Here is a 19741-nt window from a genome sequence, read left to right as displayed (position 1 = left end):
GGAGGGCCGTAAACGAAACATCGCCTCTCAAAACTGAATGAACCAAACAGTAGTTTGCACTCTAACCACGTTTTTATGAACAAAAAGCACCATGACAAACAGTGTAGGGGAAACTCGTAGGAGACCGACTTTATTTACATGGCCGATAACTTTCCATAGGCAAAAGGGAGCTGTTGTTTCACCTTGAACAAAAACTATTGAGAACAAAGACGAGGACACTCTCCATTTTCATCAAGTGCATCATGCAAACTCATACTAAACTCTTATTATTTCTGGAAGCAATGTACATTATTGGGGTTTCATTCTTCTGCAGTGCCAAAATATCAAAATCTTATTAGCCCAATGGAGAACGAGCATTTCTCAGATAATACAAGAACCACAATCTTCATTCTTACACATGACCACTGTAATTCAGAGGCAAACACATATACAGTATATGCCTAACCGGACTACTGAATACTGGACATCCTTCGACAGTCAAGTAACAAAGCCAGCACATGTACAGTATGTCTATTATGTTAAAGAACATTTCATTCTCAGAGTTTGTGCTAGAGGGGATTCTAATTACTGTTGTCCTTTTTAGCCTCTTATATAAACAGAAGAGCGTCCTCATCTTATACTGATAAATCTATCAGACAGCAAATTTACAATAAATAAACATATCAAAATTAAAAGAAATAGTCAGCTATAATCACAAATCAACACTTTACATTCCAGTAAAATGTACAATGCAGCAATTGGTGAATGGCAACATCAAACATAAAATGAAGTGAGAAAAGGTGACGAGAGGATAATGGCCGGCATGACAAACTAGCACTAGCATGGCTGCCTCCATTGCCTTCTCCCCTCTGTGCTTAGACTGTATCTTATGTTTAAGTCTAGGCTCTGGCTGTTGTGTAATAAACTGCATTACATTGACTTTTTTTTTGTTTTTTGTATTGGCTTATGACAAGGAGTCAGCTTTCAGTCAGATTTCATCTATAGCAGCTAGCAGTCCCTGTCTGAGAGAACTGAAAATCGGGTGTCTCAGCCCACACAAAATTCACTACGTTGCCTTCCTTTCTTTAATAATCATTGGGCACGTTATTTTACTTTCATGCAAAAAGTAACCTCCTCGGTAGTGAGTCGAGGGGCGCTGTGTAAGAGCTATAATATAATAGCTTTCCCAATTTTGTCTGTTTCCCTGGGTGTGTGTTCCTGCATGGATCACCCCAAAGGTTTGTGATACCATAGCTGCGCAGATGCTCTAATGTAAAAAATCCCAGAAATCTGTTGTATGATTCAGCAACCATTCTATATTAACCAGAATAGTGTTGCTCCCCATTACTGCCTTGCAAGTTTGTTTCATTCAGAGAGAAGTAAACCAAATCCAAACACAGTAACGGTATCAACTCAGTCTTCTTGGTATCCTTATTATCTGGGCACTGTCCATTTGCTGCATGTTGTCATTGGGTAGCAATCAATCAGTCAATAGCAAATAAGGATGGGTTGGGGGTTGACACTGTTGAGAGGGAACTGTGGCAAATAGGGTTGAAGGACATGTGATGGGTCCTCTGTTATTTCAAGTTCTCACCTGAAGGTGGATGAGAAACAATGCCATTTCATAAACTATTGCAGTAAACACAGATTATGTGGCACACAAGAGGACTGTGAATATCTCTCAGGGGTGAGACAGTGCACAAGGTTAATCTGCAGGGATTTGCAACACAAAATATCCAACCTACACTGTGTTGTATTTCCTGAATGTTTTGTACATTTCATTAATTCCAGCCACTGTTTGGTTTAGAAAACAATGTGTGGTGTTTATATTTCAAACTGTTTTTTGTAGGATGGTTTTCAGCATATTTAAAGCTGGTGCCACAGCCTGTTTGACAGCCTGCAGATGTGGTGGTGGTCAGCACTCCTCTGCCGCGGCCGCACGCTTTCCGGCCAAACGGCATTTGAAATGTGCCAGCTTCTGTCCATTCACGACTGAGGTCACTGGACCTGTGTCATTAGAAATCACATGGAAACTTGTTTGTTAATTTTACCAGGCACTTTTATAGGAAAATCACATCAATTTTTTTCAGTCTAAATTTCACAGTTAAATGAAATCAAATTTTGTGTTGGTATAGTAGTAGTAGTAGTAATAGTAGTAGAAGTCCTGATGTGGCAACTGTTTGGGTTCAGGTATCCTCCGATTAACCAAATTGGAAGAAGAAATTTCCTGGTCCAGATGCTGAAATTAACAATAAACATATTTGAAATGGCAATACATTGACTGTATCATGTTTATATGAATGTTGTTCCAAATGCTGGAAAGTTAAAAATAAGTACTGATTCCCCACAGATTTATGAATACATACATGAATTACCTTCGAAGCTAAAACCTCCTGGTCCTCCAAAGAATGCCTTGAAAATGTTGTTGGCATCAAAGTCTGATGGACACATAAAACAGTTAGGGCAAACATAAAACCAGAGAAAAATACATATCCTTTTTTTTCCTTCATTAAGTTGTATCTGGCCACAAACCCATTTACCAACATGAACTTCCACTGCAAGGCTTGACTCGCTGCTTACCTCCCATATTCATGCCGTCATCCTCCAGATCCTGACCACTGTCATAGCGAGATTTCTTCTTTGGGTCCGACAGCACAGTGAAAGCCTCGCCCACTTCCTTAAACTTTTTCTCCTCTTCCTTCTGCACCTCAGCACTGGCTCCGCTGTGACGGTCTGACAGCAAGGAGGGAAAAAAAAAAAGTTATTTGGTCCAAGGAATCAAAAATATACCATGTTGTACTTTAGTATGCAGTGAAAATTTTCCTGTATCATTAACAACGATTAATTATGGTTTGAGTAGCATATTCTTCTTTCCTGCACCTGGATGATGCATTAGGGCCCGCTTGCGGTAAGCTTTCTTGATTTCATCTTCCGTGGCATTCTTATCCACCCCGAGCACCTTATAGTAGTCTTTTCGCTTGCTTTTTTTCATTTCCAATTGAGCATTCTTGAGGAGCTGCTTATGTTCTGGAAATAGAGAAAGAGATACCTGGGTTTGTATTTATCAAAGTTCTGAGAATAACCCTTAAAGGCTCATTCGAGTTGATGACAGATCAAACACTAGTGGCGAATACATGTAAAATGTAAACACAGCACATCGTTAACTATATAGCACAGTACGTTGCCTAAAACATGGGTGTTGATACACAGTCTTTCCACTGATAAGAGGTAACAAATACAATGCTGGTGAGCTGTGTCATTTAGCAACAGAAGGGCCAAGATGACAGTGGCTCTGTACCAACGCTTGGTCCATAAATGAACACAGAATAGGACAAGCTGGGCATCCGGGTAACATGGTGGTCTATTCTGTTGCATACCAATGCGGGGATCACCGGTTCGAATCCCCGTGTTACCTCCAGCTTGGTCAGGCGTCCCTACAGACACAATTGGCCATATCTGCGGGTGGGAAGCCGGATGTGGGTATGTGTCCTGGTCGCTGCACTAGCGCCTCCTCTGGTCGGTCGGGGCTCCTGTTCGGGGGGAGGGGGAACTGGGGGGAATAGCGTGATGCTCCCACATGCTACGTCCCCCTGGCGAAACTCCTCACTGTCAGGTGAAAAGAAGTGGCTGGTGACTCCACATGTATCGGAAGAGACATGTGCTAGTCTGCAGCCCTCTCTGGATCGGCAGAGAGGGTGGGAGTAGCGATTGGGATGGCTCGGAAGAGTGGGGTAATTGGCCAAGTACAATTGGGGAGAAAAAGGAAAAAAAAAGAAAAAAGAATAGGACAAGTTTTGCAAGATTCAAATCTAGTCCATCTAGTCCACTGCAAATACATTTTTGGTGTCATACCAAATCTAGTTCATTTTTATTTATTTTAAAGAATGGCATCACCTTTCAACTTTGCGCACACAGTGAATTCTGTTTAGTACTGAGAAAAATTCAGATTGCAATTGCTCTGCTTTAGAAATGGGCACTATATAGGGATGCATATCTGGTTCAAATGGAAGGTCTGATTAAACTTATTTTTGAGGTGGGCTGACACCCAGGTATTGCACAATAACAGACATCAGCCACATCTGAGATAGTTGTACTTTTAACGAACTAGCTAGTATTGGCCAATTTCATATTGTAAACAACTTGCTACCAGGATAGAAGAGACTAGCAAGTGGTGGTGCACTGGAAAACTTGAGTTTCATTCCTGCAATTTATGGACTATAACATATTAAGCAAGAGCCTAGATTGTCCACCTCTCATTGAACTATTGTTTGGATGAAAATAAAAATTCTATTAGATTAGTTTTTGTCTTTGATTACCTGATACCAAGTCTATGTAAATGGAAACGTTTCAGAAACTATACAACAAAGTACAAGTTAAACACATTCTTCCTGTCTAGGAAGGCATGGGCTTGCCCCTGTTTCCATACAGCCGCCATCTAGACCCTATCCTGGCAGTTCCTCACACAGTTATTAGAGCTCTGGAGCTCTCCTAAACTTAAGGGTGTATTTACATCAAAAATGATAAATAGCTTTTATTCTTGAGTTAGATGGCAGGAATGAAAGCAAAGGATTCATTCAGGACAACACAGTCACTAAACTTCCAGCAATTGGCATGATACTGCCTTCGGGTCCCTTACACAGAAACATTATGTAAAAGTGATGTTGCAACACCAGCATGGGATGTTCCAAGTGCTGGGAAGCAGCATGACTGCTACATCATACAGAGAGACTGAAATCTTAATGTACCTTTTGTCTTCTCCGTTTGATAAACTTTTTCATAGTCCCGAACAGCTTCTTCATACTGCTCGGTGTCCATATAACTGCAGTACAGGACATATGCATGTGAGTTTTGTCATTTTTCTTTGACCCGATTCAACAATGAAATGAAAAACAACACAAAAATACACCCCCCCCCAAGCAAAGTTAAGATCTCTGGACATACCATTGTGCTCTCCGTAGATAGGCCTTGATATAGGTTTCATCCAGTTTAATTGCCTTTGTACAGTCCTCAATGGCCTGTTCTAGTTTTTTCAGCTTGAAAAGAAAATGAGAAAAATATGAGGAACAGAGAGAGAAAAAGAGAGAGAGATATACTGGCCTAGTTTTGTTGGTTAGACAGAAGGAACAGAGGTTCAGCATGGCATCACTGCTAAAAATACATAGGCCAACTGGAAAAGAAGCAGAGGATGTTCTCTATATTCTCTGTGCAAGGTTATGTGTCTGTGCCAACCTGAGAACTGGAATATCTGACTGTCTGCGTGTGTTCAGGCTGTCTCCTAAGTAGGCAGCTGAGTCACATAAGATACCAGCTTTTCCACTCAGGAATAGCTATTTGGACAATAGTGAGTCCAATTGGTCTGATTCTTCTAGATTTCTTACAGGATTTACAGACTAGTTACACATATAGGCTGCCATCATGCCAAGGTCCGTTTTCCCACTGGACTGTATCAGTATTCCGACTCTTTTAAAGAAATAATTTTCCAGGATTTTTCAACGACATTTTGCATGACTTTTGCTTGGATATACATTACAGCTATTGATTAGAGAAGGTAATATTTTCCAGTATTAACTATCAGTGGAGACCTAAGCAGTATTTAACTGGATTGTGTACATTTTAGCTGGTCATTGAACAACATATCCCCCCAAACAATCTCAGCGTAATCTCAGTGGTAAAAATACGGCAAAAATGTGATCTGAGCTAAAAATTAAGTCGAAAAATACTAGTTTACAAATTAGCACATTTTCCAGGTATTTAAGGACGTGTGGGAACCGTTATGCTGTTATTATTACAGCACGTATTGAAAATTAAATACTGCATTCCTCAAATAAAAGCCGGTACTCAATTAAAAGCCAGGTCTCCAATAATGGCCAGGGCGGGGTCAACACAAACAAATCAAGGCCAGCCCCAAATACAGGCCAAGGAAAAAAGGGTGGATAAACTCCTGATGCCTGTTATATAATGTATAGTAATGTACAAGTGGCACAAGATGGCAGTGGCTACATTTCAATGGGAAACGCACAAGTAACTGAATTTCCTACAGCACAGTAGAGAGCGAACTTGAGCAGCATGGCACTCAGATGGAAATTTGATATCAAATTCAAAGAGAGAGTTTTGCAGTATGCAAGGAAAAATTTAGTAGAAAGTTACAAAGCACTTTGACACTGACCCGAAAAGAATCAGGCACAGAAGAGTGAGCTGCTGTTAGTTAAAGGAAGTGTTGAGTTTTTACTAACAGCTTAATGTAGGAACAAAAACTTAGCAGAGCAAACAGAAGCAGATCAGAAAACAAGGAGGCTTCGTACTAAGATATGAGCAAATATACTTATCAAACAGAGGGAATTAGAAATAAAAGCCTCCCTCTAATAAAAGCCTGCCTCCAATAAAGTCCTGGTACCCTCTGCAGCTGATGTAAATAAAGGCCCCACCCTTTATTTATCTCAAATACTGCCATACCTGGCAGCACAAAAAAAAAAACCCAAAACACTCCAAAACAAATCTGCAGATGCAACCATAGCCTGTAACGGCAGACAAAAAGTCAAGTATTTCCTATGCTAGTTTCTCACCTTGGATCCAACAGTGCCTCTATTACAGTACAGTTTGGCATTAGTCTTGATGTTGTTGGGGTCTATGGTCAGTGCTTCGGAGTACAGCTCATAGGCTGCCTCAAAGTGTCCCTCTTTGAAGGACTTGTTCCCCTCTTCCTTCTTGGCTTTGAGTGCTTTGGCATTCTGGGAAGATAACACATAGAATTACAAAGTTACTATGAGCTAGCTTCACAGAGAGGCAACAGAAACAAAAGAACAAAAGAAATCCACATTGTGGAATTTTCTGTGGCCATTTTCCCACATCTCAGAGTGGAAGCCTTGTTTAAGAAGTGAGGACCTGGTCCTCAGACTACCGATAGTGTTAATAGCGATTTCTGTGTAAACAATTTAACAATAAAAACTGCTATAGGAATTTGATCAACTCAGTAAAGAATAACTTACTCTGCAGGCGATTCGAGCCTTCTCATGGTCAGGAGCCATGCGCAGGGCTTGGACAAAAAACTGGACGGCCTTGTCAATGCAGTCCTCATAGTATAAACAGAGACCACGTACATACAAGGCATCCCCATTAGTGGAGTCCATTCGTAGAATATCACTAAACATGGACAAATGACCAATGTCAGTTAAAACAAAACACAGAGACACAAATGTAGGCATTACGAGAAAAAAAGTTTGCATTGCCAAATTTGTTTCAGTTTATTCTGTTTTTTGAAAAACTTGAAAATATGACTTAGGCCATTATTTTAAGACGTGCCAATGCTGGCACGCATGCCAGCATTGGCACGCAGCAGCCTAATCATTAGCAAACTGGCGATAAGCGCACGAGAGAAGATTTTTAATTGATTTACTTTTCAAGAAATTTTCAAGTGCCTTGTCAGCTGCATGCCAAATCACCTCTTGAACAGCCACTGGCTATTTTGCCGCCTGTCTTATTTCATTTGACTGACAATACGGCCTTACGCCCACATTTCCCACAGGAATTGCATTGCAGCAGTTCAAGGTTTGGAAGATGATGGCAACCCCGCTAGCTAGGTTCGGGCATTCCAGCCCTCATGGAAACAAGAATGCGGTTTTTCAGAAGGACCATGCTGTGTGTACTTAATGTTTTGAAAATGTTGTTTGCCGAACGTGGCGTGTTAAGCGCCATTTTGAGACAAATCACAAGAAAGCTTTCAAAGATCAGGAAGAGAAGGCAGAATCCATTAAACATGCCGTGTCCAGTTATGGGAAGCAAGCCAACACTCTCAAAGTCTTTGTCACTGCTACAAACCATGCAACTGAAGCAAGCTATCACATTGCTCACTGCATTGTGAAATGCAGAAAGCCATTCACTGATGGCGAATAGATTAAGGAGACTTTTCTCCTAACTACAACCCCCAGACAATGGAGCTCAGCAAAGGAGATGGCTTCTGGTGGGCCCAAGGACTCTCTTGCCTGGAGCTATGCCCAAAGAGGAAAGAGGGCTGTGTGACAGGATGCGGAAGCGGAGCAGGTTAAGCTAACTGCTAGCCCACCCAGACCAGCAGTTCTGACAGTCATCCTGAATGGCGTTCGTTCCATTGGACAATGTTTTTTTTTTTTATTAGTTTGAAGATTTTGTTAGTTTGGATATATGAGTTAGTTTGAATATGTGTGTTCTTGAAGTTCTTGAATATGTGTTTTTGTCTTTGTGCTGCACTGCTGTGGGCTGGGGGAAACAATATTTCAAATAAAGTGTGCCTGATTCCTGAAAATAGGGCAGTAGGCATCTGTTTATTTGTAGCACACATGGGTTTGCATTTGTAGCCGTTTGTCTTTTTTTTCCCCCAACTCAGATGTGGAGGTTTTCATGAGGATGGCAGCATTTTTGTGTAGTATTGGTATTCCTGTTTGATCCACTTTAGTTTCCCTTTTTGACATTCGCTCCCAATGCAGTATTTGTAAAAGAGTTACTGAAAGCAGTTTTTAAATGGGCTCCATGCAATTAATTGGTTACCCCATGGGGGGGGGGGGGGGCACAAATTTTACAAGAATTAGTTAAAGTTAAGTTTATTGTTGATGAACCAGACAGGTAGGAGATTGGTGGGGTTAATGACCTAAAATGATCATTACAATGTCCGGATTATGAGAAAAAATTTTTTCTTTCAAATGCTGTTGCTATGCATGTAGCCTATACGGATGGCATAAAATTCCAGGTGTGTTGGAAATGTTTTTTTGATGTGGTGTCCTAATTAAACTTAATGTTAAAGTTGATTTTTGCATACTAATTAACAATTATTTAATTCATTATAATTTACTAAATTAATACTTTTGTTTATTAATATTATTATTAATATTATTTATTATAATTCAATTAACTAATAGTTTAATTAATTAAAATTGCACACTAATTAACAAGAACATTTCAAACCGGCACTTCATGGGAAAAGGTTGCCGAATACTGCTGTAATGGATGTCTGTTTTACAAAGCAACAATTCAGATCATCCATACAATCTTTATTACAATGTGGTAAGGCAACTCTCCACACGAGGGAAAATCAGCTTGATAGAGGTGTCCATAGAGCATCTAAGGATCACCAGACTCCCAAGTGGTTTACACTTGCCCATCTCTGAAATCCAGCATTCTTCTATCCAGTGAAAAGGAATGAATGAAGTTGCAAACACCTATTGCCCAGATAACTATCTAGTTGAACCCCACTCTATGAGACACAGATGCACCAATTTCAGAAATGGCATGTGTCCTGAGGCAGTCCTCACCCCAAAGATCTAGAAAATATCTGACCATTTCAAACTATACAATAGGGTTGGGTGATATCTGACCTATCCCCCATCCCATTAATCGCTGACTGCTGATGTATTCAGGAGTCAGGGCTGTGGAACGCTGATTAAAATAAATAAATAAATGAATGAACAAATGAATGAATAATTTTTTAAAAGATTGTTAATTTTTCCACATTTAGGACTATATAAATGCAGCAGATGGTGCAACAATTTCTTTGTATTTATTTGTTTTCTATTTTTTTTAAAGTGTGATAGGCCTACTGTGTACCAAACTAATTTCTATGCCATTTTCAAAAGAAATCTGCCCCAGCCTATCCTCTGACATCTGCAGTATCTTCATTGTTCTGCTGTGCACTATGATGAATGGTGGCCCAATGAACCATAAAAATAGTCCTCATGGCTTTACTGCACTCGAGATTATATGGTGTGTGTCACTCGAAAAATATTCTCAAAATTACACCAACATAGGTACACACATGTAAAGAATGACAGAAGACACAAAATATGTTTTCCATTTCAAATGCACTTTGGTCCTATGAGCATTGCCGTTGCTTGCACCCTCTGAAAAAGAAACAAATAGGAATAACAGAGCTAACCTGCTAGGTTGTCAAATGATCCATGATACACTAACAAATGTGTGGAGATGACCATGCCTCAAATGGTATGCAGGAGCTTGTGTTGTCCGACATAGGCTACATTTCCTGAATGAAGCCCCAGCTGCGTGTTCCTCTATGACCTGTTTGACTCACGCTTGATGCGTTCAATACTCGAGGATGCAGAAATCCAAATAGCCCAAATAAAGGACTTTAAAGCTGCTCAAAAAAATCCAACAGTGATAGATTTAGCCCATCACCAATTCCTGATGTATTTATCTAGTGGCCCAACCACATTGTACAAGATTAGTTTCTTTTAAATGCATTAGTAACTGTATTTATTTATATAGCATGTTTTGTGCCCTGGATGTTTAACTTGCTGTGTCTGACTGATTTGTGCATTTCACAGTTGAATACTATAACACGTGCTGTATGTGGTTCTGTGTGTAAATGTGTAACTGTGTATATGTGTAAATGTTTCACCCTTGTTTTTATCCTGAAAAAATCAGGACAAACTGTGTAAACAACTTTAGTTATTACTGCAAAAACAATCCAATCACTGAATCTCTAAGATATCATTGAGCTCTTCCCATTACCTGGCTACAGTCTGGGCCTCAGGGTAGCGTCCAAGCAGGGCTAAGCACTCTGCCTTCAGCACCTTGAACCTATGACAGGCTGAGGCTGACTCCAGGGTACGGTCCATGCAGAACACAACCTGGAGATAACAATAATATAATATTACAGCTCTGGCCCATTTCATGGCTATGATTGTTGACATTCCGCAAAAACAACACGATTAGATAAGAATCTAACCCCACAATAACTTACCATCCTAAAGTCACGCTTCTCAAATCCTATCTCAGCCATCTTTTCATACTCCAGGATAGACTCTGCAGTCTTCAGCTGAGGATCAAATTAGTAGTACCGAGTTAGAGCGTAAACGACAGCTGCCACTGGCTTCTGGTCTTCATCATGTCTTAAGCTTGTCAAATCAGAATGATGCAAGCAGCAGTAGTTCATCTCAATAATTTGAAACTTGCTTACTGGTCTACTCATTTGGAATTAACTGTGACCGGAGATAATCTCTTGCTAAACCGCTCAGTACAAGCCTTTTGTACTCTGTGCTAGCTCGTCCAGAGCTGGTCTAATAGCGGATAATCAAGTATAAGTTGTCAGATCAGGCGCTCTCCAGCTGAGGCTGACTTACCTCCTGCTGGGCCTGACTGTTGTCGGGCTCCAGTTCCAGAACCTTCAGGAAACAGCGGCTGGCAGCCATTGCATTGCCAAGGGACAGGTGACACTTCCCCTCTCGTAAATGGCCCTTTGGGTAAATGAAAGAACATTCATGATTTCCCACCCAAAAATGAGTCAAAAATGTCCATTACTCTTAATTCAGTTTGGTACTCACAGAATAAAAACTTGTTTATGTTAGATAAAGTTCAACAAAGCTTTTTACATTTATTCTTTAATGTTATTCATTTTATGTTGTCATCAACCATCTTTCTTCCCTTTAACACTAGAACGACCGGGATTTCACTCCCACCTAAAACAACAATGGGCAGTCAAAATTACCGCCAGTTATTAAACTCTATATTCTGTTAAGATAAATACCCAATTGAGATATTAATGCATTGCATATGTTAGTATGTCTGTTAGGAAACGACTGACATCAAAATTAACATTTTAACAACTATAATACTATTTTTAAACAATTTAAACTTCAGACAGACATGGTCGAACTTGAACAGCAAAATTGAAAAAGTGAAAATCCATCCTTCCATCAATTATCCGAACCGCTTCTCCTGCTCTCAAGGTCGCGGGGATGCTGGAGCCTATCCCAGCAGTCACTGGGTGGCAGGCGGGGAGACACCCTGGATAGGCCGCCAGTCTATCACAGGGCCGACACACACACACACCTAGGGACAATTTAGTACAGCCGATTCACCTGACCTACATGTCTTTGGACTGTGGGAGGAAACCGGGGCACCCGGAGGAAACCCATGCAGACACGGGGAGAACATGCAAACTCCACACAGAGGATGACCTGGGATGACCCCCAAGGTTGGACTAACCCGAGGCTCGAACCCAGGACCTTCTTGCTGTGAGGTGACCGCGCTAACCACTGCGCCACCGTGCCGCCTAAAAGTGAAAATATTACCCAAAAACCAAAACGGAAAACACATTGCTAATCTAACAAACGCAACAAGACCTATAAAACGTGAAATGTAAAAAAAGAACTGAAACCTCTAACCATTGAAACACTCCCGAACAACGACTGGAACTTAAAAACTACTAGAATGACCACGGGCCGTTTTTCAAACTCTATATCCTGTCAAGATAAATACCCAATTGAGATATTAATGCATTGCATATGTTAGTATGTCTGTTATGAAATGACTGACACCAAAATTAACATTTTAACAAATTTAATACTATTTTTCAAACAATTTAAAATCACCGCTGTCCAACGCCTGTAAATACTGCAATGCCTCGGTTGTCATGGTGCGTATGAAATGGCAGCTGTAACCAGACAAGTTGGCAATAATCAAAAATCAAGTTTATAACTATTACTCTGCACTGAAGAACACTAGTTTGTTTCTAAAACAGACCAATGAACTTCGCAAAGGAAATGATGCGATCAAAACACGTCATAAATAGTGAAATGACACGCACGATCACGCACAAATTACGTGCGGTCATTTTGACCGGTCATGGTCGTTTTAGGTAGATCTTATCATAACTTTTTTTTGGTACAATTGATCTAAAACTCCTTTTAATGCAAATATATGCAATTTTAGGCCCATTCAGTGAGCAGCAGGTCTGTATCTCCCCCCCCCCCCCCCCCCCCACAAATTTATTAAACTTTGAAAATCCAAAATGGTCAAAATGACCGGCTTGGCCATTCTAGTGTTAAATAGATTCCTTATATGATCGCCGAGATATTGACAAATATGTACCAATCAGTTTCTCCGTCAGTTTGTCTTTTGTGCCTAACTCTTTTGGCTTCATGTGGTCCTGTCGACCTGTCTTGTCTTTTCCCCACTGGTCTGTTTGTGTGTGTCTCTCTGTCTCTTTCACCTGCATGTCTTTGTCTGTCTGTTGTGGCTTTGTCGTCACCTTTGCTTCATGGCAGTGTAGAGGGTGGCAAGATATGGTATTTTTGGAGAGGATGGTATGTATAGATATTTTTTGGGGAGGAAGGTACTTAATTCATCTTGCTTTTTCTAAAAAAAAAAAAGTTTGAGTGGGATAGCAAATTCACCAATGTTGTTCTTTTTTCTTTTCTTTTTAAATCATAACAGCTCACTATTGCAATTGCCATTTATTGTATGTAATAATTTCAGTTGTCCCCAAAGGTGGGGATTCGTGGTTGGGTCAAAAACAGAATAAAGGTATATATGGCCCTAAATGTTTGCTATAGTTAACATGATACGTTAGCTAGTATTCCACAGCCTACCTTCATAAAAGTGTCATCTAATCGCACCGCCTGCTGGGCATCCTCCAACGCCTCTCTGTACCTATACAACATAATCAGTGTGGCCGCCCGGTTTCCATAGTAACTTGCATTCTTGGGACACATGTCTGTAGGAAATTAATAAGTTGATGACAACCCACTCACAATCATTGGCAGTCTCAATTTGCTTTCTCTATAGTTTGATAATTGATGAAATATACTTTACTTGCATGAGCAGGACAAATCAAAAATCTACTCAACTATACATTTACCTATGGCCTTAGTATAGTAATTGTATGCTTCAGAGTAATCCTTCTTGATATAAAAGGCATTGCCTTGTTCTTTGAAGCCCTCTGCTTCCCTGGATAAAATTGGGGGGAAGAGAATGGAAATATTTTAATTCAAACTCAACAAAGAACGTTGCCATTTCACTTAATTCATCAACAAACCAGGAAGCACACGTCGCTAAGGGTGTTCAGTCTGGGTAATTTACATCCACAATTATGTAAGATTAGCGCAACTAAAAAGTGGTTGAGTACCAGATTACTGCCATGCCGTTCGTACCCTTTCCATAAGTAGGATAGTGAAAACCAGTGTGAATGGAGGGGACTCCAGTCAGACTCAGCCGGGAAACATTAGCTAAACATAGAAAGCACAGAGGTGTCTACTCCAGTTGAAACGCATGGTTACTTTATGACAGCCAAAGCATTGGGGTGAGGGGAAGGCAGGAGCATATGACACCATAGCGGGGCAACTGCGATTGCTTTTTTTGGCTTTACATCACGACCGAATGGTATGGGGGAACAGTACAACAAGCCGGAGCAGCGAGCTTGTACATTTATCAATCGACGACAAGACAAAATTAAACATTAAAAACAGCCTACCCCATCGCATCAAATTCTGTTGGAAGGCTAACGGAGGTTTGTCATAGCTGTTAGGATGCGATCGTAATATAGGCCAACAGCCAGAAGTGGAAGACGACAAGGCTAACGTTATCTGGCTAAATATATCTTACACTTGGCTAGTTAGCTTTCATTGTTTGATGAGCATATTAAAATAACAAACCATTTTAAGCACAATGACAACAAGTGATTATTGTCATATGTACATCGGTCACTGACAATAGGCCCATTAAGACCCTCGTACCTTTCTAATTCCTCATCACTTAACAAATCCACATCAGGGTCCATGTTCACATCCTCGTAGTCCGTCGTCGCCATTTTCCTGATGCTCGGGAGGGGGCGGGGTTACGATTACCAGACTCCGCCTATTGCTGCTGCTGCTTCTTCTTCTCCTTCTGCTTCTTCTCCTTCTGCTTCTTCTTCTTCTGCTTCTTCTTCTTCTTCTTCTTCTTCTTCTTCTTCTTCTTCTTCGTCCTCTTCTTCTTATTCAGCATGACTTTTATTGAACAAAAGAACATTTTACAGAAAAAAACAGGTATATAGTATTGGCACATATCAGGTTCAATATAATTATACAACTACGTCAAAAGAATACAATAAAGGTATCAGACAGTTGCAGAGATAAGTAAATGATAATACTATAATAAAAACAAAGAACAGATATACAAAAAAAACACACACACACACACACACACACACAAAAGCAAAAAACAAAACAAAACAAAACCGGAGTACATATGTACAAATCTAAAATAATCAGACAGAGGTTTCAGGGAAAAAAGTTTAATAATAATTCAACAGCTTATTACTTCTTTTTTTGTTGTTTTGTTTACAAGGCTGAGAGATTTAAGTAAAAGGTTCAGTTCTTGGAGAAAAGGAGCACTCTTTGGTATAGTGATTTAGATAATTTCTGTTTGTGAATAAAAACATTTGCATATAAAATAACAAAATTCATCAGATATTCAGCCCCATCTTTTGGATTATCATAGTAACCGATAATATCTCTAATGTTAAAGGAGTAGACAGAGTTTGCGTCTTCAAAAAAATGAGACTCTAGATCAGTCCAAATTTTATGGGATATTTCACAATCAAAGAATAAGTGAGAGACGGTTTCTGTATTATGTTTACAGAAGGTACAAGAGATATCAATATCTGTAAACTTGGCAACAAAACAGTTAGCAGGGTATATTTTATGTATTTCCTTGGCCTTGTTATAAATACAGTACTTGTAAGGTACTGTACTTGTAAGGTACTGCCAAACCCTTCTCCATTCTATGTCATCTATTTTAGAATTCCAGAAAAATTTGCCTCTAGGTACAGTTTTGTTCTTTCTTTGAAAAGTTTGGCGAATATGCTTATTGTTACACTTTCTATCTGTTAGGTCAAAAACCACAAGTTGAATTAACTCTTTTGAAATAGCACGAGTTAAGGAATTAAATTCTCTGAAGAGAACAGGAAAACTGTGCACAGACTAAAGCATCCATACGACAAGATATTGCCAAATTCATCAATAATGTTGAAAATACGATTAATATCTCTTTGGAACAATTTAGGAAAGAATAAGGATTTGTTTCTGATAAGTATGTCACAGTTATTCCAGAGTAACGTTTTGTGGGGTGAGAAATTGTGGACATAAGACAGCTTCCAGGCCAGAAGGGCTTGCTGATGGAATTTCGACAATTTAACTGGCAATCTGTTTGGCAAATAATTACAAATCAAAAGAAAAGAAAGACCTCCAACTTTTTTTAAAGATATGATCTGGGATGAAATACCAAATTGAATCAGGATGTTTAAGACACCTTTTTAACCAGTTAACTTTAAAAGTGTTAACAGTATCAACAAAATCTAGAACTTCAAGACCTCCTTCTGCTTTACTTTTGGAGAGAACAAATTTTCTTAAGCTTATGTGACTTATTATTCCAAATGAAATTTAAGAAAGTTCTATTTACTTCCGTGGCTGTAGAATCATTTACAAATAAAGATAAAGATGGATACACAAAGCAAGACAGGCCCTCTGCTTTGGGGAGGAGAACTCTTACCTAAAATAGATAAATCCCTTTGAAGCCAAATGTTAAAGACAGACTTGGTCTTTTTTTTAATCTGTTTGAGAAATTTAGATGTTGTCTAGCTGTAAGATTTTTAGTTATATACATTCCCAAATACTTAACGGAATATTTTATTTCCAATTACAGAATCGTTACAATCATGCTGAGACAAAATTTCTAATTTGGACACATTTAGTCGTAGACCACTATAAAAAATGCAACTTGATTGATTGATTGACCTGAGGCATTGGTATATTGGTTAACTAAGTTAATAGAGTTACTCAAGTGGTTCTTGTCCTTCAAAAACAAAGTAGTGTCACCTGCCAGTGGTCACTTAGGTGAGTGATGAAACATTTCTCTCAATAAACATTGTGTCCAGATGAACTGATTCAACTCTCTGTGATTTTCTTACCTGGATTAATTACCATGCATAACGTAATCTAATCTAATCTAACCTAATTTAAAAAAAGAAAAGAAAATCTCCCCCCGAACCTCATCCCATTCTCTAATATATGTAGCTTCGCAACCTAGGCCTTGAAAGAGCATGAAAGCCTCTCTCAACAGCCCCTGTAAGCCCCGTAATAACCAAACACTTTCTCGCTGCTTCAACCACTATCTCTATCCTCTCTTATTTCATCTCTGTTTCAGTGGAACCGTTTATCACTGTGGCCAGAAATGCTAAGAACTTAATCATGTCATTACAAAAACAGCATTCATCATGCTTTCTACCAGATTTATTCTCCCTTACTTCTTGAGTATTTTCTTTCCTAGATGCTTCCTCGTGCCTTAGCTCTATCTTGAACCTGATCCTCATGACTTCCATCTCTTTCTTTCTCTTTGGGCAGTCTGCTTGCCATGCCTCATGACTCCCACACACTGTTGGGTTCTTTTCCAATTTCTCCTGTCGCATGTCTCATCTCCACATGTGCCACATATCCCCAAACTATGTCTACAAACAAGCGAGCTGTGTCCAAATTTCCAACAATGTCTGCACTGAATAGGGTTGGGAACAACATTTCTTACTGTATTAACCTATCTATCTTACTTGTATTTACTTTTTATTGTCTACCTGCTTTGTTTTGATTTTATGCTGTCTGATACAGTGCTGCTTGTTTTTTTGTTTTTTGTTTTGGTTTTGGTTTGTTTTGGTTTGGTTTACTGTGTTCTGTAAGATGTCCTTGAGTGCTTTGAAAGGCGCTCACAAATAAAATGTATCATTATTATTACTGGGTAACTGATATCATCCAAGAAAACTTTGTCAAGCAGGATTTCTGATTCAAAATGCAGCATAACAGATCTTATTGCACACCTTTCTCCATCATCCGTCTTGAACATTCTGTAACTATCAACAACTCTGTTACATTCTTTAAATCTACTTGCATAGATCACGCACTGTAACAAGCTAACTCAGATAATTCCAATGCCTTCTTCAGTACGAGGTTGAACTTGGCTTCTTATTTGAATTTGCCATTCCAACTTAAAAGGGACGTTATGTTACCTATAGGGAGCCATTTTTAGTAATTTTTCAAAAGACTACTATGAAAATCACAGAAAATTGAATCAGTTCATCTGGATACAACGTTTATTGAGAGAAACGTTTCATCACTCATCTAAGTCACAACTGACTGCAGGTACCCCCACCTTTATAAACAATACAGCGGCATAACGACCGAAAACAACAATCAGTTTCATATGCAAAGAGATGTGACCATTAACTAGAGTTACAATGGTCATGTATACTATTAACAGAGGATTTGGGAATGGTTGCAATCACAGCAGTGTAAGATGGTGACAGATGTACTCTTAGATGAGTGATGAAACATTTCTCCCAGTAAACATTGTGTCTAGGTTCAACTTTCTGGGATTTTCTTACCTTGATTATTGAGCATGCATATAGACACTACTTTATCAGGAATAAAGTAAACGTCCTCAATCAAAAGAAAAAAAAAGAATAAATAGTAACTGTCAAGTTTGCATTTTTATACGGAATGTATTTCAGAATGTGGAAAATGTATATTAATAAGCTCAGAATAATAAAACATGGCATATTAGACTATAATTAAATGATCAAATAAAAGTGATTACCATTTCTGCTTACATGGTTCTCCTTCCTAAATATCAAAAAATCTCAACAATCTGACACTGTGGCGTCACACTCTGTATAACTGCCTACCAAAATCCTGAATTTTATGAAATTTTACTGTAGTATTTTATTAGGACCCTCTGAATATACATGGTGTAGTTTCATCCAATAAAGCAATCCTTATGTTTAACTCTCTTTATTGCCCATCCTCTCACTCCAGTCCAGTACATTCTCGTCCTCCTTTCCCTCTCTCTCCCCCACTTCCTGACTTCCTGTTCTCGCGATCTCTTCAACTATACTACATCTTTCCCTTCATTAGAGTTACTTTAACATCAACATAATAAAAAAACTAATGACAAATGATAAATGAAATGTCTTGGTTTGTTTTTTCCCCCATTCTCAAACATTAATAAAGACATGTTTGAACATTTCCTGAACATTTCTTTTAAACTAATTTCTATATTCTTAAACCAACATATTTCAAACATGTTCCAAATCAATCTAAAATCTCAATATTCAATAAAACCACTTTTTTTTAAAGCTAACTTAAACAGATTTGGTTTCTTTCTCCTATGTATCTTAATTAAGTGTCTCTGTATCGGGCTGGCTTCTTGATAGTTCTGCCATTTCTGGTAACACTTTGATTGTCTGGCACAGATACAGCTTCCTGTGGGCACTCTGCTGGAGTGCTCAGAACATCCTGCATGTCCAAAACTCTGGCATCCTCATGTGATTCTTCTGGCACTCCAGTATCCTCACATGCTTCTGCTGGCACAGCAGCATCAAGGTCCATTACCATAGGAGTGTGGCGAAGATGTTTAACATTCCTTGGGATCTTGGATCAATCTTCAGTGTTTATTAGTTCAAAGGAATTCTCTGAGGTATTTCTCAGGAGTACATAACAAATGTCTCTGAATTTAGAATCCAGTTTACCATTATCTGTACTGGCAATTTACACGAAGTCTCCAACTTTGAACTTGGGTTCCTTTGCTCTGTTTGTCTTGTCAGCATTGTCTTTCATTTTGTCTGTGCATTCTTGGTGGTGTTTTTGAATGTCCTTTGTCTTTTCCTCTTCTTCCACCAGGTTTAGTCACTTGGTACGAATGTCTTGTCCAAACATGAACTTGGCTGGTGTTTCTCCTGGTGCTCTGTGTGGTGTTGAGCGATATGCTAGGAGAAACTTTGGGATTTCCTCTCTCCATTTCTTTCCTTCACTGTCAGCTGCTCTGAAGGCCTTCTTCAGGTATCTGTGAAACCGTTCTATTTTACCGTTTGATCTTGGATAATACGGTGATGTGCGTATGTGCTTGATTCCACACATTGATTGGAAACATTCAAATAGCTGTCCAACAAACTGCTTGCCGTTTTCTGAGACAACCT

General features: G+C 39.2%; 1 protein-coding gene across 2 annotated transcripts; it reads right to left on the bottom strand.

Annotated features, from left to right (window-relative positions):
• Window positions 1-110: 110 nt before the first annotated feature.
• On the bottom strand, window positions 111-14569 carry dnajc7 (DnaJ (Hsp40) homolog, subfamily C, member 7). Of its 2 annotated transcripts, none has more exons than XM_056287519.1 (14): window positions 14478-14569; window positions 13604-13692; window positions 13335-13459; window positions 11085-11198; window positions 10706-10780; window positions 10474-10592; window positions 6966-7119; window positions 6543-6707; window positions 4921-5012; window positions 4725-4798; window positions 2860-3006; window positions 2560-2712; window positions 2346-2417; window positions 111-2218 (listed from the first exon to the last, which is right to left on the bottom strand). In XM_056287519.1, exons 1-14 carry the CDS (start codon window positions 14549-14551, stop codon window positions 2181-2183), a joined length of 1491 nt encoding a protein of 496 aa, XP_056143494.1. In that variant the 5' UTR covers window positions 14552-14569; the 3' UTR covers window positions 111-2180. The 2 variants fall into 2 exon arrangements, with proteins under 2 accessions (XP_056143494.1, XP_056143495.1); XM_056287520.1 differs by having other exon boundaries at window positions 2355-2417.
• Between the last annotated feature and the right edge of the window lie 5172 nt (window positions 14570-19741).

Source organism: Lampris incognitus, chromosome 10 (genome assembly GCF_029633865.1).
Source record: "Lampris incognitus isolate fLamInc1 chromosome 10, fLamInc1.hap2, whole genome shotgun sequence".
NCBI classification, from domain to species: Eukaryota; Metazoa; Chordata; class Actinopteri; order Lampriformes; family Lampridae; genus Lampris; species Lampris incognitus.
Note: the sequence above shows the minus strand (reverse complement) of the source record. Positions and strands in the feature narration are given on the sequence as shown.